This window comes from Topomyia yanbarensis, chromosome 3 (assembly GCF_030247195.1).
Source record: "Topomyia yanbarensis strain Yona2022 chromosome 3, ASM3024719v1, whole genome shotgun sequence".
Taxonomy (NCBI): domain Eukaryota; kingdom Metazoa; phylum Arthropoda; class Insecta; order Diptera; family Culicidae; genus Topomyia; species Topomyia yanbarensis.
The window spans coordinates 1,058,922-1,076,428 of record NC_080672.1 but is presented as its reverse complement, the minus strand read 5'-3'; the positions used below and the strand labels follow the sequence as shown (position 1 = coordinate 1,076,428).

Sequence of the window (17,507 nt, the reverse complement as noted above, 5' to 3'; positions counted from 1 at the left end):
GGACTATCTTTGGCGGCGTGCAGGATAACGGTGTGTGGAGGCGAAGTATGAACCATGAGCTCGCCAGGCTCTATGGCGAACCAAGTATCCAGAAGGTGGCCAAAGTCGGAAGGATACGATGGGTAACGGGACAAGAACCATGCTAAAATTATTCTGCTCAAATGCGAAAGGTACATGACGACGGGGAGCACAGCGCGCTAGGTGGGCTGATCAGGTGCAGCAAGATCTGAAAGATGTCGGACGCAACCGTTGGTTGAGAGAGGCAGCCGCGAACCGAGTATTATGGGGAAGAATAATTGATCAGAGTATATCAAATTAATTGATGTAACATCATATAAATAAATAATAAAACACGCGAAGTCACATACACGCGACCACATGCGACAAACAGGTTAACATACCAACGCTTAAGTCCTTCGCGATCATTCATGCACACCTAGGCCCGCGAACGCACAATTTAGATAACACCCCTGTAATAAGGTGAACCTTTTAGTACTTACGAAGTTACAAACGCGAACTCATAAACGCCCGCGTTCGCACGATCGTGAATCGGTCACGTTCGGAAATCTTTACCCTCCGTCTGAGCAACTCAGGTCCATACACTCAGTTGGATCAATAAAAATAAAGCTCATATCCGTCCAACACCTTCCATGACGACATGACCGGGAACTATAACGATATGGAAGATCTCACTTTCTTCTAGCATCTGAGCCGCACATCGAAAATTAAGTATCAGATTCACGGTCAGCGCGAGAACGCACTCGAATACGCCAAAGGCAAACGGTTATAAAATTTATACGCGCGAAGCTACGTACACGTTAGCAGATGCGACCTGCAAACGCACACGCGATCGAACACGTACCGTTAATATTAATTTGCATACGCTCGAGTCCTTCGCGATGATACACGCTATGATGAAGTTTATACGCCCGCACATATCAGAACCGTACAATGAATATCACAGTGTTTTAGTGGGTGACATTTCCCGTCTCGTCTGCAATTGTAGTGAGTGATTCTGATGAGCAGCCCTGCCGAGATCCTAGCTCTACGACTCTTGTAGAACAACTCTCGAAATAAATATAATCGTTTCGATAAAATGACAATGGCAGTCGACGGCATTTGGCATTTGGCTTACGACCTGTCATGTGTTCTATCTCAATTTTGTGCCGAGTATTGTAACTATTACTGTGGATGACTAATAAGTGATAACCCAGCTAAGTGGGTACAAAAGTTTAAATCTGTTTGTTTATGGCTAAACTCTGTATTTGCAATATAATTTAACTTGATGACATAATCAAACAACATTATTCGTACGGCGTCGCAACCACGTGAACTGATAATAATTCTTAGAAATATTCATCATGTAGCGAATGTTTGCAGATGTCTTCTCTGAAAAGACGTACAAAATGAGATAAGCCAAAACCACACTGGTTCCACATAACCGGATAATATCGGAATAGTTCGAGTGAACTTCCTATCAATTTCCTTCTACGAAATGTCCTATTTCAGGATGTTCGATTAAGTGTTGATAATTTATCTACAATCACGGCTTGGAAGCAATATCAGTTATTGTCCTTTCCCTTTGTTCCGGTCCAGTTGTTCTTTGGCCCTTGTCTCAGGCAATTCAAAGCTGTTTGAATTCCACAACTAAGATAAACAGTTGGCTTTATTGCTGCTTCAACGCAGTGCATATCATAGAACACTTCATTAGCTTCGTCATCAGGAGGTGATAACGATACAACCTGCCGCCAGACATGTATGAAGGAGGTGGGACAATCCCCTCGGTATGAAATTTTACAGTTAGAGATAGCAACCGACCACAAAGCCCGCAGTCTGTTTCTGAACGCTGTGGCAGCTTAATCAATTCGCGACTGGAAGAAGTGAGTAATTCGCGTTGACGGAGGGCGAACAAATCACGTCATGATTGGTGAAAGGTTACAATTTCGATCGAGACACGACGAACGGTGGCGGATCGAATCGGGAAGTGGCTTGACTTTCGAAAAATTGTGATCTTTATTGTCGGTTATTTCAGTATTGTTATTTCAGCTATTTAGAATGGAGGTCGGTCGCGTCGGATTTTTTATGAGACTTTGGAAGCTTAGTGAAGGTGCGTTTCACAATAGGTGTGAAATTGAAAATGTAATTGAAATGATTGCTTAGCTTTCTGAATTATTAACAGATTCCGTACTTTTATCCACGGGAACGTGTTCTTCGAGATGAATTTATACTCATCAGATCGTGGTGTTTATTTGTTTCACTAATTCGAAGAATCAAAAATTTAATAGCCTACGCGGAAGCTCTTTTATGTGCACGAGGTCTTCGGAATCAGCCGAATTTTAATTGCCTGAATTTGGAAGAAAAAAAGCAAAACATCCAGACTTCAGAACTGGTTTGTTCAGTAATTGCGGCACTCGCGGGTAGTTTTTTTTTCTTGTTTTCTTTCGGTGTTTCTTCACTCTTCTTAGATTTCCTCCACTCGGGTTCCGTCTACGCTATGACAGACGAAAAACTATGACTCAATAGCTGGTTTACATTCTCTGTGAATTGAGCTAATGTATCTGCTAATGGGTAAGGTCATTTACCGTTGTGTTTTTATTAAGTAATTCCCGTTCGCTAATGCGCTGCTTTGAAGATTTATGCTCATGTTTCGTTTAAAGTATTACCAATTTTTAGACTACATCCGCTACTAACCATAAATGTTTCTTTTCCAAAACAGTCTAATCTTTATTTCAGTGCTAGTTTTGCGAAACTATTGAATTCCGCTCTACTCCATTCTCTGTAAATTGTGATTCAAACTATAAATATGCGGTAGATCAGCATGCCGACAATTTCTCAAAATAAACGACCAGCTGCATCATGTAACATGTTTTGCTTAACCCGGCGACCGCCTCGCGCAGCTTTCATATCTCCCGTCCGTTCCGAGGTACAAAATAATATTCATCAATGTTGGTAGGACCCGGTGGGGGGGCTGTTGTTGAGAAGAGCTGGGAACGGCACGCAGCATTTGTTTCGAATCACTTCTCCGTAGGTTTGTTTTGGCATTTAAAGCATATATGCTGAGTGTTTTTGTTGTTGCTCAACTATTGAGTGTAGTCCGCAGCTGAAATGTAGAATGAGGTTTCTTTTCTTTGGTTGTTTAGAATTCAGGTATGATGTAAATGATTGGAAACAAAGTGTACACGGTGGAAAGTTTTTTTTTATTCATTCAAATCTGTCAAATGTCCTAACTTTTCCGAATGCTTCATATTTCATCCTCAGACATATTAGACTCGCTACGGACTTTCATTTCGAGAGGCCGCATTTGACTTATAATGAGTTCGAAGATCAACAACACTCGGCAGCTCGACGTAATCGCCATCGAAGTTCAGTGTAGTCTGCAGCTCCGATGGACCTTCAACGTTGACCCACTTGACGAAATCCTCGCAGGATGCCATCACTCTTTCCAACTTATCCTCAACTGCTGCGAGTCGATTTTCAATAGTGTTGATTTGATGCTGTATGAATGGAGTTTGCTCAAACGATTCGGTATTCAAAAGTTCCACTGAATTCTGCCGGACTGTTTCCACTGACGATGTAAGCTCCGTCGTTTTCAGTGATTCGTTCGAACCCATTTGTTGATTGTTGAAAAATAGTTCTTGCAAAGACATCTTAATTTGTGAACGGGAATTTTTCTTCCTGATTTGAAAATTTGACAGATCAAAAGCAATCGTTTCAACGAAGTGTACAGCCTACTCTGATCCTACTTTGTTGTTTTGGAGAACACTTTTGCCGGATAGATCTCGAAGATTGGTGTTACGATGCAAGGAACACTGAAAGCTATAAACATTGGCGTTACTATAGTTAGATATGTGTAACGTAGATACTTGAGATCAAGTGTTACCGTTTTTCATCCGATGTTTCAGTTTAGAGAAAACACTTCCTAATCGTGACTGATCTTCTTTTCCACTTGTTTCCGACGATGAACTGGTCAAGATTTTTTCAGTTAATGATTCCGCTTTCGATCCTGGATTTCTAGTTAATTTAATTTCTTTCCCTCCTAATTTCACATTAACAACAACATTCTGTTCCTCCAGAGCGGGATCTTTTCGCGTCAGCTTGACTATTGATTCGTTGACTTGTTCGATCGCTTGGTAACATTGTTCCAGGTGCTGCTCCATCCTCGTGAATGCTTCCTGGAAGGTGTATTCGAGGCGATTTATTTTCATATCCATTTCCAGCAGGCGGGAATCGATCGAGTTGAGGTGGGTGCCCTGTCCAGTACTGTGGTGATCCTGAAATGCGTTTTGCAGAGTCGTGTTGCTCTGCAAGCTAGAGTGGTAAGAGTGGATAGAATTGATTGCTGCTGATAGGGTTGATTTTGATGGGTGTAGCTTTTTATCTTCCATTTGAGTCAAATTTTTACGACTTCACAATTTTTATTAATATTTTGTTTTGAAGTTTTGTTAAAATCATGGATATCTGAGATTCATTCAAATTAATACTTCTATGGTAATTCATTCATGATCACGTATATGGCACCCCTATCCTATTTGTATTAAACTGACATCAACATCTCAGCGGGCACACAAATTATGGGCTCCACTGACAGCTCAAATTGTTCTGCTCGTTTTGCTCGAAGCTCGATTTTCACTAGTCAGGTATGGTACGGCATGACTAAGCTGACCAACTGTGGGCTAAGAAAAGTCCGTACACATTTCATTTCAAAATTTAGAACACAGAGGTTGATTTCTAAGACTGTTTAGTGTTTCTCTTGTTTACTATATTTTACTACAGGCAATGGAATTTTTTAACAATGATTTTAGGGGTTGGCATAGCGTAGTTGGTAAATCGATTGGCTCGATTCCCAATCCCGCACAGAAGGTTACAGTTTTTTTCAAAAGAGATACCTACCACGAAAAAAGAGGCAAATGACCCAAATGTTAAAACCTCTATAATCGAAATATTTTCTGGATTCAATGTAAGTGATGAAGCACAAAAATTATATGCCAGAGTTGCCTGTTGTAGTGTCCTGATCAGTTTCCTTCATGTACATTTGTTCTTTAACACTCGGAATACCAAGGGGGTAAAAAGTTACGCGGACTACCAAGGGGGTCTAAAAAAATGGGAACGCTAACTTTGACCGGTCATATCTCAGCCGTTACATAATCGATTTTAAATCTGTCTTCACCAATAGAAAGGTATGTTTTTTGTGAATACGTTGAATTAAAAAAATAAAAGAATAGAGTTGTCTACCGTAAGTTAGAGTAAAAAGAGTATAACAAAGTCAGTGAGAAAAAAAATGGGAACGCTTCTTTGACTTGCCATATCTTAGCTGTTTGCTCACCAATTTTAATTCTTTCTTCACCATTGGATAGGTAAATCTTTTATAAAATCAGTGAACAAAGAATGATGGAAAACAAATTTGTACAACCGAAGAAATTGTAAAAACAGTAATTGAGAGTCAGTACAGACGAAATGAATTTTTCTGTTCAAACAATCGTATCTCGACCGTTTGTCAACCAATTTCAATTTTCCTTACACCAATGCAATCCTTAGAGCCTCTAGACTTGTAATATATGCAATAAATAGTAGATTTTCAAAAAATACTATAATTTTTCGAGTTTTTAGGAGATAAGATTTTTACAATGTACGTGGCATACGGTTGATTGAAATTCTTTGCGACTTGTTAGTTTTACGGTTTGAAAATTACCTGTTTACTCAATAGCCCTACATATTATACATGGATATTATTATGTCAAAATGTTTGCACAAACGTGGAGAAACACAATATTGTATGTAAGTTACTAAATAATAGAGTGTGTTAGGACGATTCAGTAAATACGAAGAAGTTCAGAATTTTAAAATATTCGTCATATAACTCTAAATTTGAAGCGATGACCTATACATTTTAATACACCAATCGATTGTAATTGATGGCGGCTACAATCTGAAAAAACACATTTTTATATTTTCTCAAAAAATAGCTAAAAGTACGTAGAAGTACAGAAATTTCATTTAGTTGGCAAATAACGTCGAATTCAAAGCAATGGCCTATACCTTTTTATATACCAATCAATTATAATTGCTTTTGGTTACAATTTCTGGAAGAACAATTTTTATATATTCTCAAAAATAGACAAAAGTACGTAGAACTACAGTAATTTCATTTAGTTGACAAATAACTTCACGTATTTAAAGCTATCAGCTATGCAATTTATACACCAATCGGTTGTAATTAATTTTGGCTACAATTTCTGAAAGAATAAATTTTTATATTTTCTCAAAAAATAGCCAAAAATACGTATAAGCACAGAAATTTCATTTAGTGGGTAAATAACGCCGAATTCTAAGGGATGATTTATACTGTTTTATACACCAATCGATTGTAATTGATGGCGGCTACAATTTGTGAGAAAACAATTTTTATATTTTATCCAAAAATTGACAAAATACAGAGAAGTACAGCAATTTCAAATAGTTAGCATATAACTTTGAATTCATGTAGCATAATTTGGGAAATGCTGTCTTAATCACTATTCTCATCAGACCTTACTCCCTCCGATTTTGATCACTGTAGTCATTTCTAAGAGGAAAAATTCATCGGAATAATACCCTCCATATGGTCGCCGATGGGTCTTCGGTCTTCAAGAATGAGAAGTATCATATCAACTGGATTGAAAAATTATGCGTTTCATCCAAGACGAAGAGAAACAAAGGTGGGAGCATTTGTCACTTTTAAGTGTATTAGTTTTTTTAGTTGTTAAATTAAACATGGTGTCCGGGACCCTGGAAGTAAACATAACCATCCGGACGAGTATGTTTAAAAAATTTCTGACATCAGGATCGGTAACAAAGCCAATTATGTCATTTATGTTTTTCTTCTTCATGTTCTCCGATAAAGCAGTTTTATCGAAGGAAAATGATAACCGTACTCATACATAGAAAAATGTGGCCACCTGGCAGTCTTGCGTTTCATAGATGTTAAATTATTCGGTTGTATTGGTGGCATCGCCATTTTTCAGTAGTGTGATTCTGGGTTAAATTTTCAATAGAACCTCATGGCGGGGTTTTTTTGTTTATAGAGGTTTTAACTTTAGAATCATTCGCCTCTGTTATCGGGTTAGAAGATTCTATTTTAAAAAGATCTCAAAGCCTATGCACGGGGTGCGGAATCGATCCCAGTTGAGCTACGTACAAGGCATTCGATCCCCATGATGAGATTCTCTTTGCCTACTGTTCGACAATCGTCTTAGGGCGCCAGCGGGTGCTCGTTCAGTGAGCCATTTGCGCGACTTCCCGAGGGTTAACTATCAACAGCTGAGATAACAGTATGTCCAGATTTTCCCCTCAAATACACTAAATGAAATTTCTGTACTTCTACGTATTTTTGGCTATTTTTGAGAAAATATAAAAATTTGTTCTTTTAGAAATTGTAGCCAAAATCAATTACAATCGATTGGTGTATAAATTGCATAGCTGATAGCTTTAAATACTTGAAGTTATTTGTCAACTAAATGAAATTACTGTAGTTGTACGTACTTTTGTCTATTTTTGAGAATATATAAAAATTGTTCTTCCAGAAATTATAACCAAAAGCAATTATAATCGATTGGTATATAAAAAGGTATAGGCCATTGCTTTGAATTCGACGTTATTTGCCAACTAAATGAAATTTCTGTACTTCTACGTACTTTTGGCTATTTTTTTGAGAAAATATAAAAATGTGCTTTTTCAGAAATTGTAGCCGCCATCAATTACAATCGATTGGTGTATTAAAATGTATAGGTTATTGCTTCAAATTTAGAGTTATATGACGAATATTTTAAAATTCTGAACTTCTTCGTATTTACTGAATCGTCCTAACACACTCTATTATTTAGTAACTTACATACAATATTGTGTTTCTCCACGTTTGTGCAAACATTTTGACATAATAATATCCATGTATAATATGTAGGGCTATTGAGTAAACAGGTAATTTTCAAACCGTAAAACTAACAAGTCGCAAAGAATTTCAATCAACCGTATGCCACGTACATTGTAAAAATCCTATCTCCTAAGAACTCGAAAAATTATAGTATTTTTTGAAAATCTACTATTTATTGCATATATTACAAGTCTAGAAGCTCTAAGGATTGCATTGGTGTAAGGAAAATTGAAATTGGTTGACAAACGGTCGAGATACGATTGTTTGAACAGAAAAATTCATTTCGTCTGTACTGACTCTCAATTACTGTTTTTACAATTTCTTCGGTTGTACAAATTTGTTTTCCATCATTCTTTGTTCACTGATTTTATAAAAGATTTACCTATCCAATGGTGAAGAAAGAATTAAAATTGGTGAGCAAACAGCTAAGATATGGCAAGTCAAAGAAGCGTTCCCATTTTTTTTTCTCACTGACTTTGTTATACTCTTTTTACTCTAACTTACGGTAGACAACTCTATTCTTTTATTTTTTTAATTCGACGTGTTTACAAAAGACATACCTTTTTATTGGTGAAGACAGATTTAAAATCGATTATGTAACGGCTGAGATATGTCCGGTCAAAGTAAGCGTTCCCATTTTTTTTACCCCCTTGGTATTCCGAGTGTTAATTTGCAGTTATAATTTATGGAAGAGGGGTGGGTGTAGCGTAGTTGGTAAATCGATTGCCTTGTACGCTGCGCACCTGGGTTCGAGTCCCGACCTCGCACATAGGGTTAGAAATTTTTCATAAGAGATTTTTCTAACCCGAAGAGGCGAATGACCTTAAGGTTAAAACCTCTATAATCGAAATAAAAAAAAATGTATGGAACCAAACTATATTTAGTTTACCATCTAAGTCTAGTTCGACCATTCCGAGACATCGTTTCGTTCTTCGCATTATGTTTTTAAAAAATCCACAAAAAATACCTTCTTTTTAACATTCTTCATGTTAAGTTCACGACGAACTGAAATTTCTTGCCATTCAGGAAGGTTCTTTGAAATTATATGGGTTTCTGTAGAAAATTAGATATTCCGATCGAAATGATCTTACGAAATTATAACAGACTGTTGCTCAGCACATTGGATAAAATAATTAGGTTTCGAATTTAAATATCCACGACCATCCAATCCCGGGATTATGAATTTTGATTAGAATCTTAGTACAGAGACCAAAGACCCGAAACGTGCACAGATTTTTTTTTCAAATTCAAATTTTGGAATAAAAAGGATGTATTCTATACTTCAAATTCACAAAAACAGCTGTTCGTAAGAACAGAGTTCTATACAAATCGACAAATTAAAAATAAAATGCTTATGCGTTTCGGTTGGATCTTCTTTCTTTCTTCGTTCCAACTGAGAACTCTGGCTTTTGATTTGAAGTTGCACACAGTTTTCACGTTTTATGCAGTTGCCGTTATTGCCTGAACAAGTGTCACAAAGTTGGCAACTATTTGGGGATCAGGCAACGGAATTGAAGACTGTGTATTGGTAGTAATTGTCAGAGATGAGTTTCCTTAATGACTGCTGTTACGTTTTATGATAGTGAGCCGTTTCATCATAGAATATGGAGATAGGAATCTGTCATTGATAAATGCAAAGCATTATTTGTAAAATAATACTGTCGTGTTTTGTATTGTCGGATCAGGTAGGAAGGACGCAATCTTACCGTGTAATCACCATTGAAATAATCTAGGCATAATTAGTTTTTTTTATGTATCCTTTGTAACGATTCCACTTTTCTGTACAGCGATACTTTTAAAGACCGTATCACAAGTTCGAGGTGCCGTATCGGGCAGTTGAATCTTGATTTTATCCATAAACACGAGGATATTGAATTTTATTATAGTGCTTCACGACCAACGATATGTTGTAGATTGTTCTGCAAAATGATTTTGTTTGCCTGGCGCAATCTATCGAAAATTATCATTATTGAATGCCTGATATGATGGCATCTGATAGAGGTGACTTTCGCAAGGCTAGGCTATGAAACCTGTAACTAAATATTCCAAAAACTCGGGCTAATACGGAAAGACTCGAAATCCGTTCTTTGACCAGAGTTCCACTTTTGTTTTTAATATTCACATATCTCGACACTAAACGATCACTTCGGCAAGTATTAAAATATTACAGCGATTGTTGTTCAAATTGGCACTTCCCGACAGATTTTACAATACAGTAATTCCTCCAAGATTCACTCAAAAATCTTTAAAATCGCGAACGATCATCCTCGATACAGTTGAAACATTAGACGTTTTAGCAGCATGGGTTCTGAGCATTTTGCACGCAAAGCAAAGCATTTTGATTCAAGCGTAACACTTTCAAAGGCCCTAAATTTTTTTGCAGGCATCGTTTAAAAAAAATGTGTTTCGATATCTGTACTTTGCACAGCAAAACACTCCGAGATAATATTGCAGGGAATATTCTCTTCTTCGCAATAAACAAATGCTGTATGAAAAGTTGTGAATTTATTAAAAAATTAAAAAAAAATATTATAAACTAAAACTACAAAAAAACTCATTTTTTAAAAAGTTTTATTTTTTGGTAACGAAAGTCTGAAGAGAATCAAAATATATTTAATGTGATTGCATCGCGGAGAAGTAATTGGTAAAAATGTTTTTCTTGCAACTGCTTTAAATATGTTCCTAAATTTCATGCTAACTGGCAGACAAAAACATAATTTTATTACAGAATACGGTTCTCATAGGTATTTTAAATTTTATTATCTTTCTTTCTATTTCGAGAGTTTTCCTACTGGAGCTGTAGAGCTGAGTTCACAGAAGGGTTCCCTATCAGAATCACTCATCACTGCTTCAGTCCAATTGCAGCAGGCCGTGATTCTGATTGTGATATCGACTGTACGGTTCAGTTGTACAGTGGAATGAGCTTGACGATCGCGTTGGAATGAGCGTTTATTTGTGTGCGCTTGAGACCGCGTTAATCGGATTAGATGTGCTGTAGGGGTTACTAAATCATTGGGGTCGTTTTTGTGTTTATGAAATCTTGGGCGTAGTTGTACATGGATGATCGCGATTGTATGTTCGTCTTTGTGTACCCTCGCGAAGGGCTCGAGCGTTTGGATGTTATTGTGTTCGATTGCGTGGGCGTTTGTTTGTCGCGTAGATGTTTGTGTGCCGCGTGTGCTAGCGTGTCATTTCGCATGCTTAAATTCGATTTTAAAAACGGGTGTCCATTTACATATTTGCGTGTGTTCTTGGATGATCGCATGGACCGTTAATGTAATACTTAATTTTCAGTTTATGGTTCAGATGCTAGAAGAGAGTGAGTTCTCTATCACTATCAACTCTATCACTAGAGTTCCCGGTCATGTCGCTATGGAACGTATTGTCTAGTAGATATTAGCGTCATTTTTCTGATTAGTCCAGCTGAGGGCATAGACCTAGGCGGCTAGGGCCGAGAGGAAGAATTTCCGGACATAACCAATTCATGATCGCCCGAACACAAGCGTATGTAGGCTCATTCTTCAGACCGCGTTTGTAAATTTATAAGTGCTAGAACGTTCACTTAGTCACCGGAGTGTTATCCAGTTTGTAAGATCGTAAGCGTAGGTATGCGTGGATGATCGCGAAGGGCTCAAGCGTTTGTATGTGAACGTGTTTGTCCCGTGTGCTAGCGTGTATGTAACTTTTCGTGTATAAATTCGGTTTTATAACCGTGTGGCTAGACGCATATTTGCGTGTATTTTTGAACGATCGCGCGCGGATTCTGAATCTGATACTTAATTTGCAATGTATGGTTCATATCCTAGAAGAGAGTGAGTTCTCCCATATTACTAGAGTTTCCGGTTATGGCCAAAGAGGCATCCACGTAATATAAAATCACCCCAATAACTAAAATAGAAGTAACAAATCTCATCACAACAACATACAGCAGTAAATATGGACGGTTTTTGATACAAACGAGCCTGATATATAACACAATTCCTATTATGCCGCTATTCTATTATGCATCGCTGAGGTTTCTATTTTTGGGTTGTAACCGGGTTTTTTCCCAAATCATTTTAACCCGGCCGAAACCTGTTTTTTCGATTGATCGACTATAGAATGTTTGTTTAGCGCTTTTTTAAGAATCTTGTATTTAGATTTGAGCGACCGAAAATTAAAATCGCAAGGATAGAACATGCTTTGTAAAACCCACTTCAACTATCTTAAAATGGTAAAATCGAATATAAACATCAAGCATAAAAATCGGACAGAGATTCTTCAGCATGAGAATCACTTAGAAAATTCTCACTCGAAAAAATTTGCAACCTCCAGCATAATTGGCTTGTGGCTAAATCCGTATAACGTTACATTCAAGATTGAAAGTCGGATGAAGAAGATTCCTTTGTAAGAACCCAATATATTTATTACGGATTTTATACCGGTTTTTTAATCGACTGTTACATGGAAGAGCTTCTTTTAGCTTCCGATTTTAACATTCTAATATATTTAAAGCAGTTACCCTAATAAAAATCAGAATAATCATGTGATGTGTGCTTGCTACTCATTTTAGTTGTTTCACTTTTATCGAAGTTAGATAATTTTTCACCCAAAATTTACTAAATACCTTCCCAAAATTTACTAAAAATTTACCCAAAATTTACTAAACACTTCATTCGGTGAAAAGTAAAAATGAGTAATATGCACAAAAACATCGCACCGCAATCAGAACTCTCACAAATTGCAATCCGAATTCTTTCGGCCGGTGGTTGATTCGCAGCAAGAAACGCAATCGACTTAGCTCAGCTTGTGTTGGAAAGCTATTTAAATACAAAATTGGTAAATAAATGATGGATCAGCGATCAGACAATGATTATATCGAGAAAGACTTATCAAAATTTTCAGATTCAAACCAATCTTAATGACAATAATGCTCATAAATCAAAAAATACATTAATTTTCAATTATTAAAACATCAAAAACTCAAAAAACCTAAACTTCCCACGAAAAAAACCGCTTTAACCGGGAAAGAAACCTGTACGCCATAATTTTATAAACGCACAACATTATACTACGTTCACACTACGAGTTAAAGCGTGTTTTAACGCTATCTATGACATCAATGACATGTTTCTTGTTGCTAATTATAATAACGTATTTTAACTCTGTAGTGTGAACATAGTATTAAAGTCAAAAAAGCGCTTCTTTGCACAAAAAGAAATTCATTACGGAATATAAAAGTGAGTGTACACGCATTTTGCACTTGTACTCATCATGTTCCTTGTGTGTATCAAGCTACCCAATCAGTTTATCTGGCTGAAAATCTAACGTAAATATAAAGACTCTATTGTACTTAACAGTCTCGTTTCTGTATCTAATGTTCTTCGATTATGATTAAATTTTTGGTTCAACCTTTCAAATGAAATTAAAGGAAAACGTGTTAATCTATGTAAATGGAAAATTTTAGAGAGTTCTAGAATCCACTGCATATTTTAATTGTATTATATCTCAGAACTACAGAATACAATCGAACTGCAGTGGTAATAATAAAAGATTGAAAATAGAAATTGTATAATTCGGATCATATTGAGATACCTTCATAGGAGGCACATTGAGTTGAACCAAATGTGTACATCGAGCACTATATTTTTCATAACGGAAATTAATCGGGTAAATTGCGTTTCGACTTAGATAGAACGACTTGGCGGCTGCTAGACACTGATTTTCAAAATACCACCCAACTTGGGAGAACGACTTAAACAACTAGTCGAGGCGAATAGTGAGACACATAAAAGTTATTTTTTTTCTTTCATGTTAGAAAAAATCGCAAAGTTTGCTTAGTTCCACAGCTTATGAGAAAATTTACAAAAATCAAGTTTTTAGCACTCTCCTTGTTCACCGGTTTCCATTTGTTAACAAAAATTGCATTTCTGGAACCTGGGAAACTAGTTTATTTAGTCTCTTTTTTCATTTGTGGAAGATTTTTGTTTGTCCCGGGAGTACTTCCACTTCCACTGAAGTTAGAAATTCCGTACAAATTCCGGACAAATCCGTACAAGTATTTTTTCCGGACACACGACCAAAAATCCGTACTGTCCTCCCAAATTCCGTACGGTTGGTCAGTTTAGGCATGACTCAATCTTTAGTTGTTTGTTAAAAAGTGAAAATATAGGACCGCTAATTAATGAATAGTGCTGTTTTGGACATGTCGGTGAATGACAAAGACGTTACACCATGATACATCAATAAATTAAACGAACTTTACTTTCACAAAGTTGTGTCGAATGGAACCGATTCTGTTCATTGTGGATCGCCCTTAACGTGACGTTTTAGATGTTAGCTTTGAAATCATGGCGGCGTAGCAGATACCGGTTCACGACAGATGTGAATTTAAATATGTGCAATTGGGCAACACCTATAACATTTTTGCTTAACATCGTCTTGTTCGTAATAGACCATCACGTGTATGGCATCCCTTTATCGTTTGTATTTAAGTGAACGTCACCTTAAGTTGATAATGCACCACCAATTAACGTCACCCAGTGTTGCCACAGTTAAATCTGTACCGGGAGTTGAAAAACCTTTTCTATCTGTACTCTTCTATAGAAAAATCTGTACCGGATTCTGTACCCAAATAAAGGATGCCTAAATTTTTTTTTTCTTGAGCATATTTTTCATTCGGGGAAATCAGTAGCAGCGAGAAGTTGAGATGGGGCTGGTAATATCAATAGGATGCGAGAAACCTGCTTACAGGAATTCAGTTGGAGCATCTCTTTGCTGGAACCAGCTTCTCGCCTCTCGCATTCTAATGTCATGTAAAGAAATTTGAACCAATCTGTACTTTTTTACAAAAATCTGTAATCTATACCGTACACAATCTGTACCAAAAATGCTTAAAAAATCTGTACCTTTCTAGATAAATTTGTACTTGTGGCATCACTGACGTCACCTTTAGTTGATAATGCAAGTTGTGGTAGCTGGAAGGCTCCGATTTTTTAACATTTTGCCAATTTCTTAACTAAATTATTAAGACTAAGAGATCTGGAGTTATTTCAAGTCCTGTGGATTTTTTTTAATCACTAATAGACTTCAAAAGTTATATAAAAATCTAGCATTTCTTCATTTCAAGCCTTATTTGTTTGCTATTAAAAATACAAATCCAAATGACGTGAAAATATGCGTGGAAGTTCGAAGAATGGAGCGCAAGAGAATCGTCGCAGTAAATTCATTTCAGTTTGATATGACTTATCTGGTACTTTCCCTAGTTCACCTACGCTTGGATCGTCAAAAGTGTCGAATTAGATTTTCAGTACTGACCACATTGCATATGATTTTATGAACATTTTGAGAGATTTTGGGGAATCATTTGTAAAATCTTAAAATTTTATATCTCCCCCTTCAGTGCGCGAGGTGGAACAGTCGATCTAGGTGAAAATAGAACTTGATCTCATAGAAGTTTCACACATACAGCTACATCATACAACACAAGTAGTACTAATAACGTTCAATTACTTAGCCGTTTCAAAAAGCTTCGTAGCAAAGAACAACATGCAACATGACGTCGCATATGAAAACGTCAAAACCAAGATCCCCATTTATCTAACGGAAATACGCCTACATGATCTGGCACCTCGTACTAGCACGGATTAATTTAAACGCTTTATGTCGAAGTATAAGGAAGTGGAATCCGTCTCCAACGACACTTGGAGAACCTTTTTCCCTCACATTTTCAACGGTGTTCGGGTGATACGAAAGCGGCTGAACCAACCAGTACCGTCTTACTTGACTTTCGAGGGCAGATCATCCCAAGGTGTTAACTACAGACAAGGAACCCTATGCACATACTCTAGGCAGATATCCAGTTATCAGACATCTGATAAATTGAAAAAATTATATTCTTTAACATACTTTAAATTATGAATTTTTGGAATATTTTTTTTTATTTTTAACTTCAAAGCTTTTGTTTTTAAGTGGTTTCGAAAAATTATCTATGTTGGGAATATTTTATTAAAGATTAAACTTACTGAATCTTGGAAAATGATGTGTTATGTTCCTTCCAACTTCATCTCAGATCTCATGCTTTCTATTTCAGAGTTTTTAAAAATTTTCCTTCTAAATCAGTTGTAGTATTCTTACATTGTTCAATTTCTTAACAAAAATGTGTTTAGCGGGTAAAAACTTAGGTTAGGTTTCTTTTGGAATTGCCTCTGAGAATTATTAGGAAAACTTTTAAAATTTTCAAGGTGTGCCGACCCTTTTAACTTCTCTTACATCGCAACTCACGCCAGTCATTCCAAAGTAATTTCAGCCCTTTTTCCATCTCTCAGTTTTTTTCTTATAAACCCAGGTTTCTTTACGCGGTTTTTGCGCGGTTTTTTTACGAGGTTTTTTTTACTAGGATTTTCCAATTAACGCGGTTTTTTACGCGGATTTTTCAATTAACGCGGTTTTTTTACGCGGATTTTCCAATTAACGCGGTTTTTGCAAAAATATTCAAGTCCTTTTGCATGCAAAAGACTTAGACTTTTTTCTGAATTTTTTTTTAAGTCCTTTTAAATGCAAAGAACTTAGAAGAATTTTGGCAGTTTTTATTTTGCGCGGATTTCGCCATTAACAAGGTTTTTGCAAAAAATATTCTAGGTCCTATCCTAGGTTGAACGCAAAAGACTTAGAAGATTTTCGGAAAGATGGAAGAGACGGGTCTGGAAGATTCCTTATGACCCGCACCCCAACAATATGGGTATTTTCGAAATGGTCTTGAAGAGTAGGTGCCAGAAATTGATTTTTGACGCCATTTTCAAATCCAAGATGGCGACTTCCGGTTTAGCGAAATTCGCTATAACCCAAATAATATGGGTATTTTCGGAATGGTATTGACAAGTAGGTGCTAGAAATTTATGTTTAACGCCATTTTGAATTCCAAGATGACGACTTCCGGGTTAGCCACATTCACTATAAACCAGTCAATATGAGTGTTTTTGGAATGATCTTAACGAGCAGGTTCCAAAAATTGATTTTTGATGCCATTTTTAAATCCAAGATGGCGATTTCCGATTTCGCGAAATTCGCTATAACCCAATCAATATTGGTATTTTTGGAAGTTGAAGTTGTAGTACAAATAGTTTTAATTAAACAGTTGAATTTACTTAAATTTAAGCAATATGTTTAATTTGAATAAATTCAAACCCCCAACTCACACCACATACGTCTCTTTCTTCTCTCTCTCTTCCATTCTTACCGCACTTTCCTGGATGAACACATCAAAATATTTTGCATTTTGCTGGTTAATGATTAGATCTTATATTTGAGGGTGATTTAGATGATTGCCCAAATTTTTCATGCGAGAATTTCGGTAAACCGGATGTCGCCATCTAGAATTTTAAAATGAGGGCAAGCATCGACGTTTGTCTGCTACTCGTCAAAGCCATTCCGAAAATACTCCTGTTGATTGAGTTGAAGAGAATCTCGCGAAACCGGAAGCCGCCATTTGGGATTTGAAAATGGCGCCAAAAATCAATTTTCATGGAAAACCTTCTCCGCAAGGTGCAGATTTATTTATTTCTGGCACCTACTCGTCAAGACCATTCCAAAAATACCCATATTGATTGAGTTATAGCGAATT

The 17,507-nt window shown here is 36.6% G+C and overlaps 2 protein-coding genes across 6 annotated transcripts in view; one reads left to right on the top strand and one right to left on the bottom strand.

Annotated features, from left to right (window-relative positions):
* Positions 1–17,507, top strand: part of LOC131693164 (prominin-like protein) — a 165,795-nt gene that overhangs the window by 76,596 nt on the left and 71,692 nt on the right. The window contains exon 1 of one of the 5 annotated variants that reach the window (XR_009306165.1): positions 1,836–1,880. The exons of the other annotated variants lie outside the window; for them this stretch is intronic. The gene's annotated coding sequence lies outside the window, so the exon portion shown is untranslated. Of the gene's footprint in view, positions 1–1,835; positions 1,881–17,507 lie in introns of those variants that run through there. 5 annotated transcript variants of the gene reach the window in all.
* LOC131693165 (uncharacterized) lies at positions 2,908–4,568 on the bottom strand. Its single transcript, XM_058980775.1, has 2 exons — positions 3,881–4,568; positions 2,908–3,816 (listed from the first exon to the last, which is right to left on the bottom strand). The coding sequence occupies exons 1-2, from the start codon at positions 4,383–4,385 to the stop codon at positions 3,740–3,742; spliced, it is 582 nt and encodes a 193-aa protein (XP_058836758.1). The 5' UTR covers positions 4,386–4,568; the 3' UTR covers positions 2,908–3,739.